This window comes from Impatiens glandulifera, chromosome 4 (assembly GCF_907164915.1).
Source record: "Impatiens glandulifera chromosome 4, dImpGla2.1, whole genome shotgun sequence".
Lineage (NCBI taxonomy): Eukaryota > Viridiplantae > Streptophyta > Magnoliopsida > Ericales > Balsaminaceae > Impatiens > Impatiens glandulifera.
Genome location: NC_061865.1, coordinates 49,800,706 through 49,818,512, shown reverse-complemented (window position 1 = coordinate 49,818,512; position 17,807 = coordinate 49,800,706). Strand labels below are relative to the sequence as shown.

Sequence of the window (17,807 nt, the reverse complement as noted above, 5' to 3'; positions counted from 1 at the left end):
TTGAAAGTGTTCATTTGATCGATTAAACAGCGCATTTAAGGTATTTTTAGGGTCATTTTGATCCAATTTCCCTTTACCAACTTACCACCTAATGGTACTAATCATGCCTTTTCTCCCGTTAGAAAATCATCATTGTTCAGACCACCTTTTTCATTTCAGTCATCTCATTCATGGCCAAAAACTTCAGATTCTCTGTTTCCATTTCTTCTTTCTTTTAAATCTCTCTTACGTACGGACGGTGTCGCCGCCTCTGAAGCGATAGTTCGCGGCTTACCCCAATCCATCGTTTAGCTCTGCCGTCGGTAAGAGCTCGATCTTCATTAACTAATACTAACTTACTTTGATTCTTCGATCTATTATAAATGCTTACAGTTGTACGAAATGTATGTATTATGAACAATGATCTAGCTAGCTAGAGAATGATAATACATGAAAAATGAAATTCTTTAGGAAATTATAAAAGATTTTGAAATCACCTATGTTATTTCTCTCTGTCTCTTTCTTGTTTGTTGAAAAGTGTAAACCCTAGAAGAAATGAAAATGAATGCAGACACTGACTGCTCTTTGATAGTTTTATGATTAGTCACACAGTAGAAAAAGATATATAAATAAGAAATCCCTATAAGTTTTTTTTGGGAAAAAAAATCCCTATAAGTTAGGTCTTCCAATTTCTTTCTTTCTTCCTTTCTTGTTTTGTTGGTACTTCTAAGAATTCGGGATATGTTGAGAATCAGAGGAGATAGTTTGGGATATTGGAGATGGATGTTGAATGTTGATTATGACTCAACTTTGACTGTTGAGTCAATATCTTAAACACCTTTGAAATGAAAGGCATAAACTTTAAGCTTGTCACATTATAATGCAGAACTATGAGTTGGTTGAGGCATTTTGATGTGGATATCAATAAACATAGTATTTAGTAAATTTGTATGGTATAGGTAGACCCTATCAATGCTACGAAATAAAATCATCACCTAAGAAAATGCAATATCTTGTTGTATGTCGGCAATTATCTACACACCCAACCGGTATCTGAGTAAGCGACAAGATGTATAGTTTGAGATGGTCGTAGCATAAGTCCATTGTAAGGTATATAGTGAAGATACCTTTACCTTAAGGCACACTTAATTGTTGTCCAGTGAGATAGACTGTGAAGACCAACTCCAGACCAGTAAGAGTTGAGCACTGAAGGACTCCAATAATGTTTCTTTACTGAAAAGATCCATATAGATGTTCACCATAAAACTGACACTTAGAATCATGAGTCTAGTGTATATGATGGTTTGACTTGATGCATATGACCTGAGTTAGAATATGATTGTACTTGAATTGGGAGAGAATCAAGCTATTCGTCGTACGTCTAGCTTTGACTCTTAGAAAGTAGTGCAAAAGGAAAAAAACCTCAATTAAGCTAGTGATAATGGGGTTGATGTATTGATGAGAGATTATATTAAAGATTATATATCCAAATTAATAAATATGTGGACACTTGGTCACCAAGAAATAGAAATTAAGGCGTGTCTATTTTGATTCAGTAGTAGAGTAGCATATTATGTACAAGATCATGTTTAAGACTATAAACTACCTTATGAAGTCAACCCACACGATTAGGAAGATTTAGATGAACAAAGTTGTGTGGTTGAGTCATGTATACTTATTTTTAAGTTGACCATGTAAAAATGCATTACTCGCATCTAGATATTAAATTAGACATTTTTGTCGATTGCAGTCTATAATAATCCCTACTTTGTTGTTGATCAATGTCTTTGGCTATAAGACAAGTTTTGTGATGGTTATTGGATCCACCAACCTTATGTTTGAATCTTATTTTGGAGTAGAGCATTCTCTGCATCACCCATAATAGTCTGCAACACAGGGTCATGATTAGTTGTGGTAAAAACATGTAGGTTTAGAGGTGAAATCAATTACAACTAGGGTTGCTGAAGCTAGAAACTGAATCTTGGAGCTACATAAAAGACACATGCTCTACCTTGGACTATGAACCTACCTCTAGGGAAACTTGGTTGTATGGAGAAGCAATAAGAAGACGGTGTATTGATCTAAATGTTGAAGTGTTGAACTTAAAACCATTTTCTCTCAGTCTCTGTGATGTGAGGCGATATGGATAAGCTGGATTTTACACTCATTCTAGGTAGACAATGGTTAATTGAAACAACTATATTTGACAACCAAGTGCAATAAGTATTGCTAAATAGTGTTAATCACGACCGCAAAAAGCACATAGAAATGACAAACATTTTGTCTTCTATCACGTCTACAAATTGTTGACATCCTTACTTACTAAGGCACTTCTAGTAAACACCTTCCACGACTTTTGTGGCAAGTTAGTCATGCATAACGTGTACTACAACCCCACTTGAAGGGACTATAGAATATCCAAAGAAATAAAGAAAAATTCAGTGTGAAAATCAATTTTCCAAATAAGTAGCTGAGTTTGGGTACAAAATCAAGGAGATCAGGGTTGAGTGAAGATTAAATTTTATTTTGCTTTCGAGTTTTTGTATAACAGTTCTTCAACAAAATAGACACAGAAAGCTTTAAGCTTTTCTTCAAATTACACTATAGTTAATGCTTGTAAGATACTTGAACTAAATAAGTGGTATTTGTATAGATGTTAACAATCATTCCCTTAGGTTCAAAGGATTCTCAGACACCATTGAATTGAGTTGATTAAATATGGGCGGTGGCGGTGGTGGTGTCGACGGGCCTGCACCTTTCTCCAGCATTGGCAAGCAAGCAAAAGGTGTGTCTTTATAAGTCTTCTTTTTATCTTATGTAATTTTATAATTAAATATTCTTATTATTTAATATTTAAATTATTATAAAGAATGAAATATGAATATTTTGAATTTTAGTTAATAATGAAAAAAAAATTGATGAAAAAATGATGATAGGATACTAGGTTGTGGAGAGTGGAGACTCATAGCTCAAATAGAGTACAAGAATTAATGTTTTATGGATTGAGTCTTCACATTCAGACCATCTAAGAAAAAGAATAAGATTGTGTTTGGATGACAACTGTAGAATTACATAAAATTGTAAATTTTAAGAGATTTTTTTTTTCTTCTTTCTTCTTTTTCATATTTAAATATATATATATATATATATATATATATATATATATATATGGTTGTTTCAGTACTATGAAAATTCTAATTTTAAATCTAATTCATTATTGTAAGTTTTTCAACAAACAACATTTGTTCTTCAAATTTTAATGCTGATGTCAATTTACCAACACACCTTAGTGTATTTGAATGTAATTCAAATAAATGATTAAAACAAGTCATAAGAAAATCGTTCATTTTAGTAAATAGAAAAATGATTGCTTAATCTTAGTATTTTTTATACTTAACATAAAATTCATTGATTTCTACTTGGCAGATCTCCTGATGAAAGGATATAATTTTGAAAAGAAATTCCTCTATTTAGTTCGAGGATCTTCTGGGATGATGGTATTTATTCATTTTACATTTATATATATAGGTCCCTTTGAAAATAATTTTAAATATGAGCAAAAATGAAAATAAATTTTATAATACGTCTCCATCTAAGTCTTGTTCGGTATTGACTTTTATTAATAATTCATAAATTATTTAAAAAATGTTGATTGATGGTGATTTTTTTTTTGTAAAAAAATTTAAAGGGTTTTAATATATAGTGATAAAATATATTTTTTTAAATAGAAGATATTTTAATATTTTGGTTAATGAATTGAATGATATAATTGATGAGAGGGTGAATATAATGATGTTTTTATTATAGTTGGATTTAAAAATAAAACTCAACGGAATAATGCCTAAGTTTAGTTTTTAAATGTTTGTATTCTAAATACATTATAAAAAAGTAAAATATAATTTTATATATGAAACAGGGACATACAACAAGTTGTGCGATGATAGATGGTACATTTGTTGGTCATTTAAATGCAAGGTACAAGAGAGGATGCACCACCTTGGTTATGAATGTTGATACAAATTTTAATGTAAGTAAAGATTGTCTTTTTTTTGTTGTTATAAAGTTTTGTTTCAACTTTATCTCATCCTCATTCCATGATTTTGGACTTGTTTTTTTCATTATTTAAGCTAGGTAATATCTCTTCATCAATCATTTCTTACATCAAATTATTTAAAGTTTATTTTTTTTAACCATTTCAATAAATCACATTTTGTGAAGATTATGAGAAACACCAAACAAAAATAATACAATTCAAGTTCAAGTTATGACATGAATGGTCATAAGTTAATCTTGTTGATATTCCTTAAACTAACAATATTTATCCAGAAATCAAGAAGAAAGATGAAAAACTTAGTCTTTCCATTGTGGAGGCTTTAATATTTTGATAAATTATGTTTTACAAGAGTGTGAGTGTGGTATATATAGTCAAAAGCTCAAAAGAATATAATGCCCTTAAGCTAAATTAGACAAGACATATATAAATATATACATATATATTCTAACAAATCTAACAAATTGAAACAATAAAACGGATCTTGCGGCTTTTGAGCCATGTCCAATTATCTTTTGACCATCCTAGCTAACCCCACTATGCAACTTGTACGTCTCGCTCTCAAAGCTGAGATTTCAAGTCATTTATTTATTTTTCTCACTTCTTTTGTTCGCCTCATTGATAATTTTCTTACATCAATTGAGTTCATCCTCAATTGTTGATTTTATCTCACTTAGAGAGAAGTGATCTCATGTTTTCAAATATGCCCATTCTTTCTTCATATATTCAATCCATTTACCATGTTCATCCTTTAAAGTGGGAGATTCGTCCTATACTGACTTCGGTGCGGCTTCCATACAAACAACCGTAGTATTAGCCTCAATTATGTCATCCTCGACCCCGTGATTTCTGCAAAGGCCTCGCCTTCACAAACTAGGGGAACATATATCAGCATTGTCCAATGGATATCAACATTGTCATTCTTTTTTCCTTGGATAGTTGCAAAATAAGGATCCTCCACATCATCATTCTCATGGGAAGATTTTAGAACCGTGGAATCCACACCGACTTTATCGCCTGGTAAGGTTCTCGAGGGTTCTTCTTGAGGGAGGTCAGCTTTGCATCATGTAACACAGTTCATCCTCAACACCCAAGTTCACAAGATTATCAACTTTAAGTGAAAACCCAAAGTCATGTGGAACCCAATGCATCACCCTTCCAGTGTTCCTGATCCTATTGCCACAAAGAAGAGGAGTAAATTGATAAAGTCCAAAGAACTCTGGATGGCCATTTGTTGAAACCTCCTTTCATTTTCAACTCCATGCCATTTTTATTTGAGCAATAGTCCAATCTATAATTTCAAACAACAAAACATGTCAAGGAATTACTGAGTTTACTAAAGAGGTTGGAGTTTCCATGAGTTTTCAACAATAATTCAACCCCTAAAGAAGCTCCTTTTAATTCAAGCTATTTTCAACTCCTTGCCATTTTTCAATTGAGCAATAGTCCATTCTATAATTTCTACCAACAAAATATGTGAAGGAACTATTGAGTTTACCAAAGAGATTTGAGTTTTCACGAGCTTTCAACAACATTTCAATCCCTAAAGCTCCTTTTTGGTTTGATTTGTTGCTTTGAATCATTTTTCCATTCTTCAACAATGAATACCTAAGTATAGAAACCGTCCCGAACTGTTTTCGGATGACGTTGAAAACATTTCTCATGTTATGGTTTTGGTGTCTCCTTTTTTTACATTTATCATTATTTCCTTCTAACATTTTAAAATATTAAATAAAAATGAAAAAGAGTCTTGTCAAAGAGATCAAAATCTCAGTTCGATTTCTACTAAGTGGGAGATCGTGCTAACCATCCATTGAGGAGTACACTCCGGTCAACAAAAAAAGATTTCGATCGACGCAAGTAAGTTATCCTGCGACTGCAAGTTAGCAAAAGGATATCATTTATGCCTGGTAGATCTCCTTCCTAAAGAAAGGATATAATTTTGATAAGAAATTTATCAGTTTAGTTCCAATATCTTCTGTTATGATATTTTTTAGTCTAGCTCATTTGGCATTTATCCAGATAAATAAACAAAAAGAAAAACTGAATATTCCTTTAAGTTTAGGTTTCAAAGTAATTTTGCATCATATTCAGATAAAAAAAAAAGTACTAGTGGAATTATATTCATTAAGTCTACAACTTATTTTATATATGAAACAGAAATGTACAAATCAAGATGCATTTGTTGGCCATCTAAATGCGCAATACAAGAGAGGATACACCATCTTGGCTATGAATATTCATACAAATTCTAGTGTAAGTAAATTTAACTTTATTTTATTGATGAAACTGAAATACAAAAAGTTATTTGTAACATATAAAGAGTTCTCAAACTATCTACAAAGATCTGATTAAATAACTTTCATTGTATAGACCATGATTTAATAAGAAAAACAATATTAGAACACTGCAATCTTTTCTATCTAGTTTTTAATTCCTCAATTAAATTCACAAAATCCCCTGCATCCTGATTTTCAGGATTGGTATAAAAATTGAGCTAATTATTAGTCTAAGTGGATCAATGATGTGGAGTCTTATTGATCATATGACTATTATTTATTTAGATATGAACATCCTGGCCTATGGTAAGTGTCTTTGTCTACCGCTCTAGCACTGAGTCGGGGTGTTGGGCACTCGTCCATGCAATCGTTGAACTCTATTGGTTGCAGTCATTTCTTTGTAAACTTCACATTCCACTCCTGCAACCATCCATCTTATTGTAGGGTAGTGAAGCCTTTCTCAATGTTAATCACACTTTTCATGTTCTTATGAAACTTATTGAGATCGACTTTCACTTTATTATTGAACATGTCACTCAAAAGTTTCTTATTATCAGGTACATCTCTATAACAATTGTCCAACATACTCATCAAAGGGTTTTCCTATCATCGATTTTCTCTATTACGTGACAAGCTCACGTTTAGTACATTCGTATTTAGTTTTACATGAGGGTGTTAAAATCATTGAGAACTCCTTGTGTTCCTCAATTTGGAATCTGAGAAACCAAGCAACCATTTAAAACAAAAGAGAAAATGAATGTTGATACCCTCAATAAATGCTTGTGTTATGAAATTCCTACTTCTCTCCAATTTTGTATATATTCATCATTGTGTACATGTGATACTGATTCAGTTAAATACAAATTAAGCATACCAAAAGGCTCTTTGTTAGCCTATCTTTTGTCAAATTCTAACACATATGCTACTCTCATAGTGAAACTAACAATAAAATTTAAACTATGATCAAATATATTATGTTTCCTAATGTTATTATATATGAATCCACATTAATTTGTATGTGAGATCTTGACATAAATATTAAAGTGTCTCTAAACAAAGCCAGTTTGTGTTTTCAATAGCTAACGGTCTAAATATATATACTAAATTTCAGATCTCTCCACAGTTGATTGTGGATGGTATTTTTCCCACTACGAGGACAGCATTAAAATTTACTATACCTGGAAACAAGGTTATTTCCTTAAATCACAAATACTTTAATTAATTTGGTGGGTTTCTTTCCAAGAAAGTTCCCAGCTAACAATTGTTTGTTGTTCCTAAGCTTCATGTTCAATACAGGCATAACATTGCCACCATAAATTCGAGTCTTATCCTTAACTCCGACCCAGTTTTGAAGTTCTCTGCTGGTTTTGGCATAAATGACATAGCTTACGGGGGGAAATTTTGTTTTGACACCTCCTCCATGACAAAATGGAATGTTGGTATTGGAATTAGAAGGCCAAATTCCTTGGTGTCCTTTATAATGTAATGTACTTTTTTTGTGACTAGAATTAATGTTTTCAACCTTTTTAGAATGAGCTTTCTTCTTCTTCAGGGAGGATAATGGAGAGGGGAACACATTGAGGGCATCTTACATTGGCCATGTTGAAGGAATCCAGGTTGCTGCAGAAATGATCCACAGGTTCTCTGAATTGAAGAACAGTTTTGAAATCGGATGCTCTCACACTCTTGACCCTTACAGCAAAGTTAAAACTAAGTTTGCTTACGACGGAAAGGTATCGATGTTCTACGAGAGAGGATTGAAAAAGAGGGGGAAACGGGTAACAATTTCAGCACAATATGATTTCATGGACCTTAAAGGAGTACTGCCTAAACTTGGTATTTCCTTTTCCATGAAGTCATGATGTTTTTAGTATTTACCAAGTTTGTTCCCTTTATTTTGTGATATTTTGCTAATTGCTTTGCAAGTTTAGCTGGGAAAATGTATTTGGTTGCTTTATCAAAACTTTGATGCTTAGAGCACACAACAATGTTCAATCATAGCCTATGACTAGCTGGAGTCCTTGAGGATTAGTTCATTTTTTCGCGACTTTGATAACCTGATTACATGTTGTTCTAATGAAGATGTTGATCATATGATTGAGTCAATGTGTGAAATTCACTTGAATGACAATCCATAAATAGATGTATCCTTGATCATATTGATGGACTGGATAAAAAATCCCATCTAAGGAGTTGTCAAAACAAATTTATCCTAAATGTGTCGTTCTCATCGCGATTGAATTGAGGAATTCAATACATTTATTGAGAACCAGACCTCTTATTATCTAAATGAATGCTTTTGATTCATAATAACCTTTCAATGAATACTTGGTCTTCCATTCATTCTTGAAGCATATATAGTTGTAAAAGATGTTCTTCAGCAATAGAGCCACTCCATCGATGATAATGACTTCGATTCAACACCTTACACAGAAAAGATACCACGGAAACTAGGTATTCTTTTAAACTATGGCGATTCGAGCAACTTATAGATGTTGGATCAGTTGATAAGAAACTTGTCTTCTTAACCTTTGTTATTTGTATCTGTTTAATGTCAACTTCTAATTATTTAAGGACTGGAGCTGTTATTCTATATTTAATTGAAGAAATTATGAGCAAATTGAATGACTTATTTTATTTTCGTATGTAAATATTTCATTTCCCATCTGTTTAAATTACATGGCTATGTGAATTAATAACACATTTCTTAGCTAATGACTACTATATAATTAGCCCATTTTTGTTTAGTATCAAAATGTTGTTGACTTGATTTAAGCATATTAGATTCCAATAGGATAGTTTTTATTATTATCTAATTTAATCACATTTTCTATATTAAAAATAAATGAAATTATTTATATTTTTTTATTTTAATAATTATTTTTTAAGTAATCTTAACAAAATAATATTTTAGACTTTTACCATAATTTCAAATATCTTTATTTTTTTATGTTATTTTTTTCTTATCATTTTATTCTGGTCACCTATTCGGTTTTCTTTTCAATTCTAACCGTAAAACACTAAAACTATGTAAACTGACTAAATATTCAAGAGAATTTAATCACAATAGTGATAATTAATATGTTATAACTATTAGGTCCTAACACATAAAATAAAAATAAAATAAAAGAGCACCATGCAAAGATAGATTTGTTAAGAGAATATTAATTATTACAGTAATAAACAAATTTAATTTCAAAATTGTTAACTAACTATAGTGTTATATTTAATTAAAAAAAATCTTAATAAACTGGATTTGTGTTTTGAAGAATAATTTTTTAAAATTTAGTGGATCTTATACTTCTCATTACATTATTCATGTAAATACAATATAACCTTATTTATAATTTTTTTTTTTTTTTTTTTTTTTTTTTTTGTTGAATATGATGTTTATCTCCTCTTATAACTTAACGGTAAAAATTGAATATTCTGAACTTTTTGAGATACTAGACGTTGAATTAGCTGAGTGTATTTGCAGGCTATATATTAATCAAACTCATCTAAAATTTTCCATCTTGGGTTGGGTATATACTTGCATGGGACTGGTGGGTAATCTGTCGGAATTAATCGTTGAATCTTCTGCATTAAATTTTTTAATCCCCTCTTATAGTCAAACAATAAAATTGGTGGATATCTCTAGTCTCCCTAAGGTCTTAGTTTCGAACGGCAAGTTCCGTTCCTCTGATTATTAATTGAGTGTTTTTATGGGATATATATTGAACCCACATAGATTAATCGTATTTCTAAAGTTCTAATAAAAATCACAAATTATGATAATGCAATTTTTTTAATGGTTCGAACTAAATATTCAAACCCATAACTTAAAACATAAGTTGTTTGCTCTCCTCTATCAAATCTAATGCCCCTTATTAATAATATTATATATATATATATATATATATATATATATATATATAACAATATTGATATATATTTTAATCTATTTTAATAAAGTATGATTAAACCAATTAAATTAAACTGACCAAAAAAATTCTTTTTAACCATTCAAACAGACAAATAGTTGTTTTGATATTTAATAATCCCGTCAACAATTACCGACTAAATCGAATCGCTTACGAGATTACGTCTTTCTTTCTGTCGCATATACATTATTCTTTTGTGTATTTATATTTAAATAAATAATTATATAGGCATTTAATTTTTTCATTTTATATATTCTTTAAATTAGTTATAAATAAAAAATCTCTAAACCATAAATATGAAGTTAATAAAACCAAAGCTCGGGTTTTGCTTATTTGCGAAGACATTTGGAAAATCTAAACCCTACCCACGTACTGGTGCGATCCTTCTTCTTCATCTTCTTCCCAATTAAGCCAAATAATTTCGATCATCTGATCTCTCTCTCTCTCTCTCATCATTCTCCATTTCATTCCGATCATTCCCCGGAAATCCGACAATTTCCCGGGAAAATGTCTCACGGCGATACCATACCCCTCCATTCATCTTCCCAATCGGACATTGACGAGATTGAGAATCTCATCTACTCAAACCCATCAACCGTTCTACCTGCTAGACCTCCAAGTCCACCTCGAGCTTCAATTCCCGTCTCATCTTCTCCATTTATCCCCTCAAACCTCCCACCTCCTTCTTACCAGAAACCCACACCAGTTCCATCTGTTTCAGCTCCTCCTCCACCTCCACCTCCTCGATCCGATACTGTTCAACCAAGAATTGCATCAGATGGGTTTGGTCCACCTCCAAACACTTTGACTGAACCAGTGTGGGATACTGTAAAAAGGGATCTATCTAGGATTGTTAGCAATCTTAAGCTTGTTGTTTTCCCAAATCCGTATAGGGAAGATCCTGGTAAGGCACTTAGAGATTGGGATCTTTGGGGACCTTTCTTCTTCATTGTTTTCCTTGGATTAACTTTGTCTTGGTCTGCATCTGTTAAAAAGGTACGCGTTTATCACTTTGTTTGATCTCATTGATTTGCTGGACTTTTATGCCTTGATTGATTACCTGTTGTTCTAATGAAGATGTTGATTAAAACCTTTGGTTTATTAGATCGGTTACATATGATTGAGTAAATGTGTGAAATTCACTTGAATGACAATCTATAGATGTCTCATTGATCATATTGGTGGACTACTGGATCAAAAGTCCCATCTAAGGAGTTATCAAAATTATCCATATGACAGTTCCCTTTATGATTGGATTGAGGAAGTCAATACATTTATTTAGAGAACCAGACCTCTTTGGGGGTTTAGATACAATTCCCCGAGAAGAAGAAGAAGCGGTTGCAGGGCATACCCGAGCCTATTTGGAAACTATCATTTTGCCATAATATGTCAATTTATAACAGTACTAGTAGGTAATTAGTTGTAGTATAATGATAGTATAGTCGATAGTAGATTAAGTTAGTGGGTTAATCAGTTAGTAGCTTATAAACTGTGAATATGGATGAAATAGTATTGAATCTGGATTATCTCTCTGAGTCCGACATACATTTCTTTTACAAATCCTAGATCTCTAGTCTAGTACGTAACACACAATCACGATTCTATTGGAAAATCGCCAGGGTTAAAATTGGAATTTCTTTCTTTCGTGTGTGGTATTATAATTTTCTAAATCATCATCAGATTGTAGTGTGATTTTTGCTTCATTTGATATAGAGATTATATTATGAATCATGATCTAGATTATAGTGTGATTTTTGTTTCATTCGATATAAAGATTATATAATGAATCATGATCCAGATTATAGTGTGATTTTTGCTTCATTTGATATAAAGAGTTATATTATGAATCATGATCCAGATTATAGTAATTTTTTGTTTCATTTAATATAGACATTCTTTTATGGATTTTCAAGATTATTCTGATTTTTTTGCAAACATAACAGAAGTCGATTTTTCCGGATCATAGTCAAGTTGAAAAAGTTCATTTCAAAACAGCCCACTAATTAAGTAGTTATTATTGTCCATGGGGATGATTAACCTGTGTCTTCATTCGGTCCTTTATTTGTGGCATTTTTTGGTTGGAACTGGTATTCGATCTTGTGTGATTAGATGATGATGTGCTTTTATTTGATTATATTTTTGCTAGCAAGACAAACAATAAAACTTATGAAAGAAAGAAGAATGTTACATATTTTTATTTTTTTACATTTAAAGGAATATCACATTCCACCTCTATCCAAGAAACTTTGCAGTAACCCAGAAAACACATTTAGGGGTACAAATATATAATGAATAAAAGAGTCTTGAACCAAATAACTGACACAAAACAAGTTCTTGATGTTCAATCTTCTTGCAGTCTGAAGTTTTCGCGGTTGCATTTGCACTTCTAGCAGCTGGTGCTGTGATTCTGACATTGAATGTGTTACTACTGGTACTTCTCTCTTTCTCTGTTTGATTTAAATCAGTGACATAATTTTTCGGATGAACAATTTGTTGTTGTTGTTGTTGTTGTTAATCATATGATCAGGGAGGTCACATAATCTTCTTCCAGAGTCTGTCTCTTCTGGGTTACTGCTTGTTCCCATTGGATATTGGTGCATTAATCTGTATGATAAAGGATAACGTGATAGTCAAGGTTGTCGTGGTTTGTGTAACATTGGGATGGAGCTCTTGGGCAGCATATCCTTTCATGAGTACAGCCGTCAACCCTAGAAGAAAAGCTCTCGCACTCTATCCAGTCTTTCTCATGTACGTTTCTGTCGGTTTTCTCATCATCGCAATTGATTAATCCGCATATATCCAAACCGGTTTTCAACAAATTATAGAGCCATGCATGTCACACTATTGCCTTCTTTCGCTTCTCAACATCAGATGTATGAATGAATGAACCAACTTTGAGTAAAATTGCAGATAGTTAATAGTTTTGTATCTCAGTGAAATTTTCAATATGAAATATTGTGTATGAATTACTGTTGAAGACGGCTTGGTTTGTGAACTAGGAAAATATATGTATTGAAATTGAAGTTGGAACTGTAATGTCTCTTGTTCATGTAATAATTAGGGGTTTTCCTGGATTGGTTTATTCTATTTATTTTATAACCCAAAAGTTGATAACCATAACTGAACTTATTATACTTATTTTAAATTAAAGTATTATCCTCTCTTGTACAATCTTTGCGCCGCCGAAACTGAAACGCCTCATGCTTTGTTTCGTTGTGCTTGTTATTGTTGTTTAAGTATGTTGCTTTGTTTATGTTTTGTTGTAACAAGTATTCAAAATCAAATTAAAAAGAAAGTTAAAGTTCAACAATAATATCATGTAAATTAAGTAAGATTTTAAGCCTCTATTTTCAAATTTATTTAGCCAATAAATTTTGTTTAGAAGATATGATTCCTTAACATTTTTAATTTTCTGAGTCACCTATCAAATAAGGTTATCATAGGTTATGCAAGATTAAAAAATTGGTTTTTAGTTGAGTGATCATTATTTTTTTTTTCACCTTTTTTCTTAGTATTATTTTTTTATAGATTTTTTATTATTGTTTTTTGAGTAGATTATTATGTGGTTTATTATGTTTATTATTAGTTTGTCCAACACTTAGTATTAATAACTTAAGATTATTTGGAAATAATTTTGTATCTGAATTTGGATTAGAATTAGCCAATGAATATTTGGATACATAGTTAAATATGTAGGGTTTTGCGTCGTATTATTCAAGAGCCTTTCGTCACATTTTGTTCCTACCACTGTCACTGGCTTTTATACCATCTGTAATGGCGGATAACATTATTTAGGTTTCGAGGTGTTCCAAATATTAGTTTAAAAATGATTGTTAAACAATACAATTATACATAAAATTTGTTTTGAAAAACTTATATTTATAAATTAATTTTGAAAGTTCAATACTTGAAATCTTAATTATTAGAAGAGGTTTAATATAACTATATTATATATTTTTTAATCATTTTGACCGCCAAAACAACCAAACCGTTGGGTTCGTTTAAACCGTTTCATAAATGGTCAGTTAGGTTGATTTACAATTCGTTCTAGACCAAGCTCACTCGATTTACAATAGACATGGGCACAAGAAAGAGCTAAGGAAATTGAAGAGAATGCTTGTTTTATTCAAGAAATAAGTTAGATTAGTAATGGGCTCAAACATGTTTGAATCCAATTTTACATCAACAAACAAATTTTGTTAGCATTCATTGAATACTTGTTCGAAATTCAAATTGATTAAAGCAAATAAGTCATGTTAGCAATGGAATAATAAATATCAGTTTGAATCCAATTTTCGGTGATAACATGTCTAAGTGATGATGAAATCTTCTTTTTACTGCGGTAAGCTCATAACCTGCAAATAGTCCTCAATTTCATACCATATTATGTCAGATAAGAAACATCTGATTCTTGCGAATATGCAAGGTAACACCTTCAAAATTTCAATAACTAACTCCCTTTCAAAAAGAAGAATTCAACATTAAGTACAAAAACTATCAATATATAAGTCCAAAGCAAATTCATTCACAAGAAAAACCATGAAAATGCGGCCAAATGCCCAACCAAACCAAACCACGTTTATAGTTTTACTGCTTTCAAAAGGACCAGACCAAATGAGACATGCTATAATCACGATCCAGGGTGGGTTGAAGATGGTGCATTTTATTTGCGGTTTTGCATAGAGAACTGAAGTCTCTGCAGTTGTTCATTAATCTTCGCCCCGAGTACTTGAGGAGAAATTAACTCAGGGTTTTCCAGCACTTTAACTGCACTACTACCAGCAAGGTTCATCTATAAGAAAGGTGCAAAAAGAACCAAAATAATCAGTTCATCTTCTTTATTCGAACTAATAACCATAACATGATAAACTTCTTCTATTCATGGAATTCATCTAGAACAATGTAATGTTATCAATCAATCAATAAATAAACTGAGTAATTCTGATCAATAATGTTAACCCTAAACAAGTATTCAATCATTCTGATCAATATTGTTAACCCTAAACAAACAAGTATTCAAAATGACTATTTTTTTTTTTTTTTTTTTAAATTAAGGAGAATTAGGATGACATCCACAGTCATCATAACATAACCTCCGCTTCAACACAAAGCTTTCAGTGAAAGCTTTCAGATGCAATCGAACTCGTGACATTTTTTGTATTTTAATCCGACTATTACCACTGACTAACTTGGTGGGTTCGTTACATAATGATAAAGAAACTTAAATCAATTGCAAGAACTAGGAGGAAAGGATACCTACCGATTGGGAAGCTAGATGTACCAAATTTCTTGCAAGAGGCACAACGCAGAACCTTGGACAAAGAAGAAAACTTTCAACAAGAGAATCATACATACATACATACATTTTCTAGCATACTATAGTAAAGGAGTAATTCTTTTAGTATTGAAAAGTAGAAGAAGAGAAGAGAAGAGAAGAATCATACATTCCTCGGCCGCCATGTAGAGCTTCCTGTGATGGATTCTTCCAATCATCAAAACTGCAAAATCGTTAATGGGTTTTAGTATTTAGTAATATTATCAAAAGATACAGAGGAAGAGAAAGAGAAAGATCACATCCAGCCGTAGCGCCGATCAAACAACAGTCGTTTTGTCGTCGGCGGGGACAACGACGACCTGTTCGATTCCATGTTCGGAATCCTCCTTTTTTTCGATTTTTGTGACCAGGATATTATCTTTTAGAACCTTTTTTTTTTTTAACATTTTTTTTATTAAATTTATATTTTAAATACAAAATGATAATTTTATTATTATTATTATTTTTTTTAAAAACCCATTTTTTAAATTAAATTCTAACAAATTTAACATTCAACAAACTCCTCCTAGTCATCGATTTTAAGTTATTTAAATAACTTATAAAAATCAAACAAAATTTTATTAAATCATTTCATTAATTATCAAAAATATTATTTATTTTATTTATATATAACAATATCTATTAAATCTTTTTATAAAAAAAAAATATTCCTCATCAAAATCTTCACTAACCATTATTTATTTATATTTCTCTAGTTTATTCAAATAATTTTGATAGAAGAAGCCTTAATGAATACACAGCATATATATTTTTTAAAATAATTTTTTTTTAAAACTTATTACTTTTTATCTATAAATATATAATATATATAATTTAAAAATTGGTATGATCTTAGTTTCAAATTAATATGATTTTAGTAAGAATTGAATTGGTGACATGTGTTCTCCTACATATTATATAAAAAACGGTTTTAATTTAATACATTTTTAATTGAAATTGAATCCGTAAATTTATACTCTTACATACTATTATATAAAAACAGTATTTAACTTAATACACTTTTAATAAAAATAAAATAGTAACATGTATTCTTGTAAATAAAATTATATAAGTAATGTTTACCTCTTACTATATATAAAAAAAATGTCAACTATATCCTCCAAATTCAATAACTATGGCATTATTTTTATAAACCGCCTCTCTTTCTCGCACATATTTTACTCTTATTATTGTTCAAAACTTAGTCGCACGGATGAAGTCGAATGCTCCTTTCGGTGATTTGGTTCTTTCACTCTGGTTTCAGAGTTCGGAATCGTAGAAGGAGGTTAACATAGTTAAGCATTGCCTTGTGATGTCGGGAGAAAAAAGAATAGAGTCTCTAGGTTTACATCGGTATAAAAGAACGGAATACATTTCCCGGACAAAGCTGACAACATAGAATCGTCTGTTTGATTTGATGTTGAGGGCGGTTAAAACAATATTTTTGTAATACAATTTAGCTTGTGACACTTATTATCAAGATGAAGTAATTGATTGTGGATCTTGATGTGGCTGAATATGTAAAGGGTAATTGTGTAGTATATTATATTCTAGTTAAAAGAGGTGTTCAGGCGAAAATGAACAAAGAAAATCGCAATCTTTATTTGAATAAGCAACTGGAGAAAGAGTAGAAGCTGAAATTGCAGAAGTATTTACTTTTATTACTAGTCTAAACACTCAAACAATTTCATTCTCAACATGCTTGAGAGAATAATATTATATTTGCTGAGTTTGTTTGACTATACATGGATACCAAGTTAAAATAATAATAATATAATCCCCATTGTGCAATAAAAAAAAAGTATATAATAGAGAAGAGAGTATAAGAAAGAAACTCTAAATAAAAAAAGTGATTAGAAGGTGTTATTTTATAATTTACTTACATAAGTTTTGATTTCGACTCATCGGGATAGATGTAGGCAGAAAAGAACTTTTGTGGATCACTCGCATAAACTGATTCGAATCTAGAGCAAAAACCATTTACATAATTCTAAGAATAAAAACTATCTCGCAAAAAAATCCACCTTATTGAGTCCTTAAATATGTAGAAGCAAGAATGGAATAAATCATAAGCAAGTTTTAATATTGTTCCAACTAATGAAGTTCAAGTTTAACAAGTAGATTTTTTTATTTACTAACTTTGTAATAAGATAAAATAAAATGATTGAATAATTTAATAAAAAAACAAATTTTCAAATGAGAATTCTACTAAACAAGGCCTTAGTGCAAAGGTAATCATTACCTTTTTGAAAGCTCAGAAC

At 30.9% G+C, this 17,807-nt stretch overlaps 3 protein-coding genes across 7 annotated transcripts; 2 read left to right on the top strand and 1 right to left on the bottom strand.

Moving 5' to 3' along the window:
- LOC124936860 (mitochondrial outer membrane protein porin 4-like) lies at positions 1–8,531 on the top strand. 5 transcript variants are annotated; one of them, XM_047477385.1, is made up of 7 exons: positions 1–302; positions 2,663–2,764; positions 3,406–3,476; positions 3,896–4,006; positions 7,421–7,498; positions 7,589–7,791; positions 7,862–8,531. In XM_047477385.1, the coding sequence occupies exons 2-7, from the start codon at positions 2,698–2,700 to the stop codon at positions 8,169–8,171; spliced, it is 840 nt and encodes a 279-aa protein (XP_047333341.1). In that variant the 5' UTR covers positions 1–302; positions 2,663–2,697; the 3' UTR covers positions 8,172–8,531. The 5 variants fall into 5 exon arrangements, with proteins under 5 accessions (XP_047333341.1, XP_047333340.1, XP_047333342.1 ...); XM_047477384.1 differs by having other exon boundaries at positions 2,655–2,764; XM_047477386.1 differs by having other exon boundaries at positions 2,633–2,764; positions 7,433–7,498.
- A 2,037-nt stretch (positions 8,532–10,568) lies between these two features.
- On the top strand, positions 10,569–13,382 carry LOC124936410 (protein YIP4b-like). Its single transcript, XM_047476910.1, has 3 exons — positions 10,569–11,228; positions 12,589–12,663; positions 12,760–13,382. Exons 1-3 carry the CDS (start codon positions 10,740–10,742, stop codon positions 13,018–13,020), a joined length of 825 nt encoding a protein of 274 aa, XP_047332866.1. The 5' UTR covers positions 10,569–10,739; the 3' UTR covers positions 13,021–13,382.
- Positions 13,383–14,652: 1,270 nt separating this feature from the next.
- On the bottom strand, positions 14,653–15,924 carry LOC124936538. Its single transcript, XM_047477045.1, has 4 exons — positions 15,807–15,924; positions 15,677–15,730; positions 15,493–15,544; positions 14,653–15,024 (listed from the first exon to the last, which is right to left on the bottom strand). Exons 1-4 carry the CDS (start codon positions 15,878–15,880, stop codon positions 14,896–14,898), a joined length of 309 nt encoding a protein of 102 aa, XP_047333001.1. The 5' UTR covers positions 15,881–15,924; the 3' UTR covers positions 14,653–14,895.
- Between the last annotated feature and the right edge of the window lie 1,883 nt (positions 15,925–17,807).

Bases quoted from the DNA above. Each gene is read 5' to 3' on its own strand.
- LOC124936860 (XM_047477385.1), top strand. From the start codon at position 2,698: ATGGGCGGTGGCGGTGGTGGTGTCGACGGGCCTGCACCTTTCTCCAGC. The intron at 3,477-3,895 runs GTATTTATTCAT...TATATGAAACAG, and splicing joins GAGGATCTTCTGGGATGATG to GGACATACAACAAGTTGTGC. The intron at 7,499-7,588 runs GTTATTTCCTTA...GTTGTTCCTAAG, and splicing joins TTACTATACCTGGAAACAAG to CTTCATGTTCAATACAGGCA.
- LOC124936410 (XM_047476910.1), top strand. From the start codon at position 10,740: ATGTCTCACGGCGATACCATACCCCTCCATTCATCTTCCCAATCGGAC. The intron at 11,229-12,588 runs GTACGCGTTTAT...ATCTTCTTGCAG, and splicing joins GGTCTGCATCTGTTAAAAAG to TCTGAAGTTTTCGCGGTTGC. The intron at 12,664-12,759 runs GTACTTCTCTCT...TCATATGATCAG, and splicing joins CATTGAATGTGTTACTACTG to GGAGGTCACATAATCTTCTT.
- LOC124936538 (XM_047477045.1), bottom strand. From the start codon at position 15,880: ATGGAATCGAACAGGTCGTCGTTGTCCCCGCCGACGACAAAACGACTG. The intron at 15,545-15,676 runs GTATGATTCTTC...TCTTTGTCCAAG, and splicing joins CTACATGGCGGCCGAGGAAT to GTTCTGCGTTGTGCCTCTTG. The intron at 15,025-15,492 runs GTAGGTATCCTT...CCTTTCTTATAG, and splicing joins TACATCTAGCTTCCCAATCG to ATGAACCTTGCTGGTAGTAG.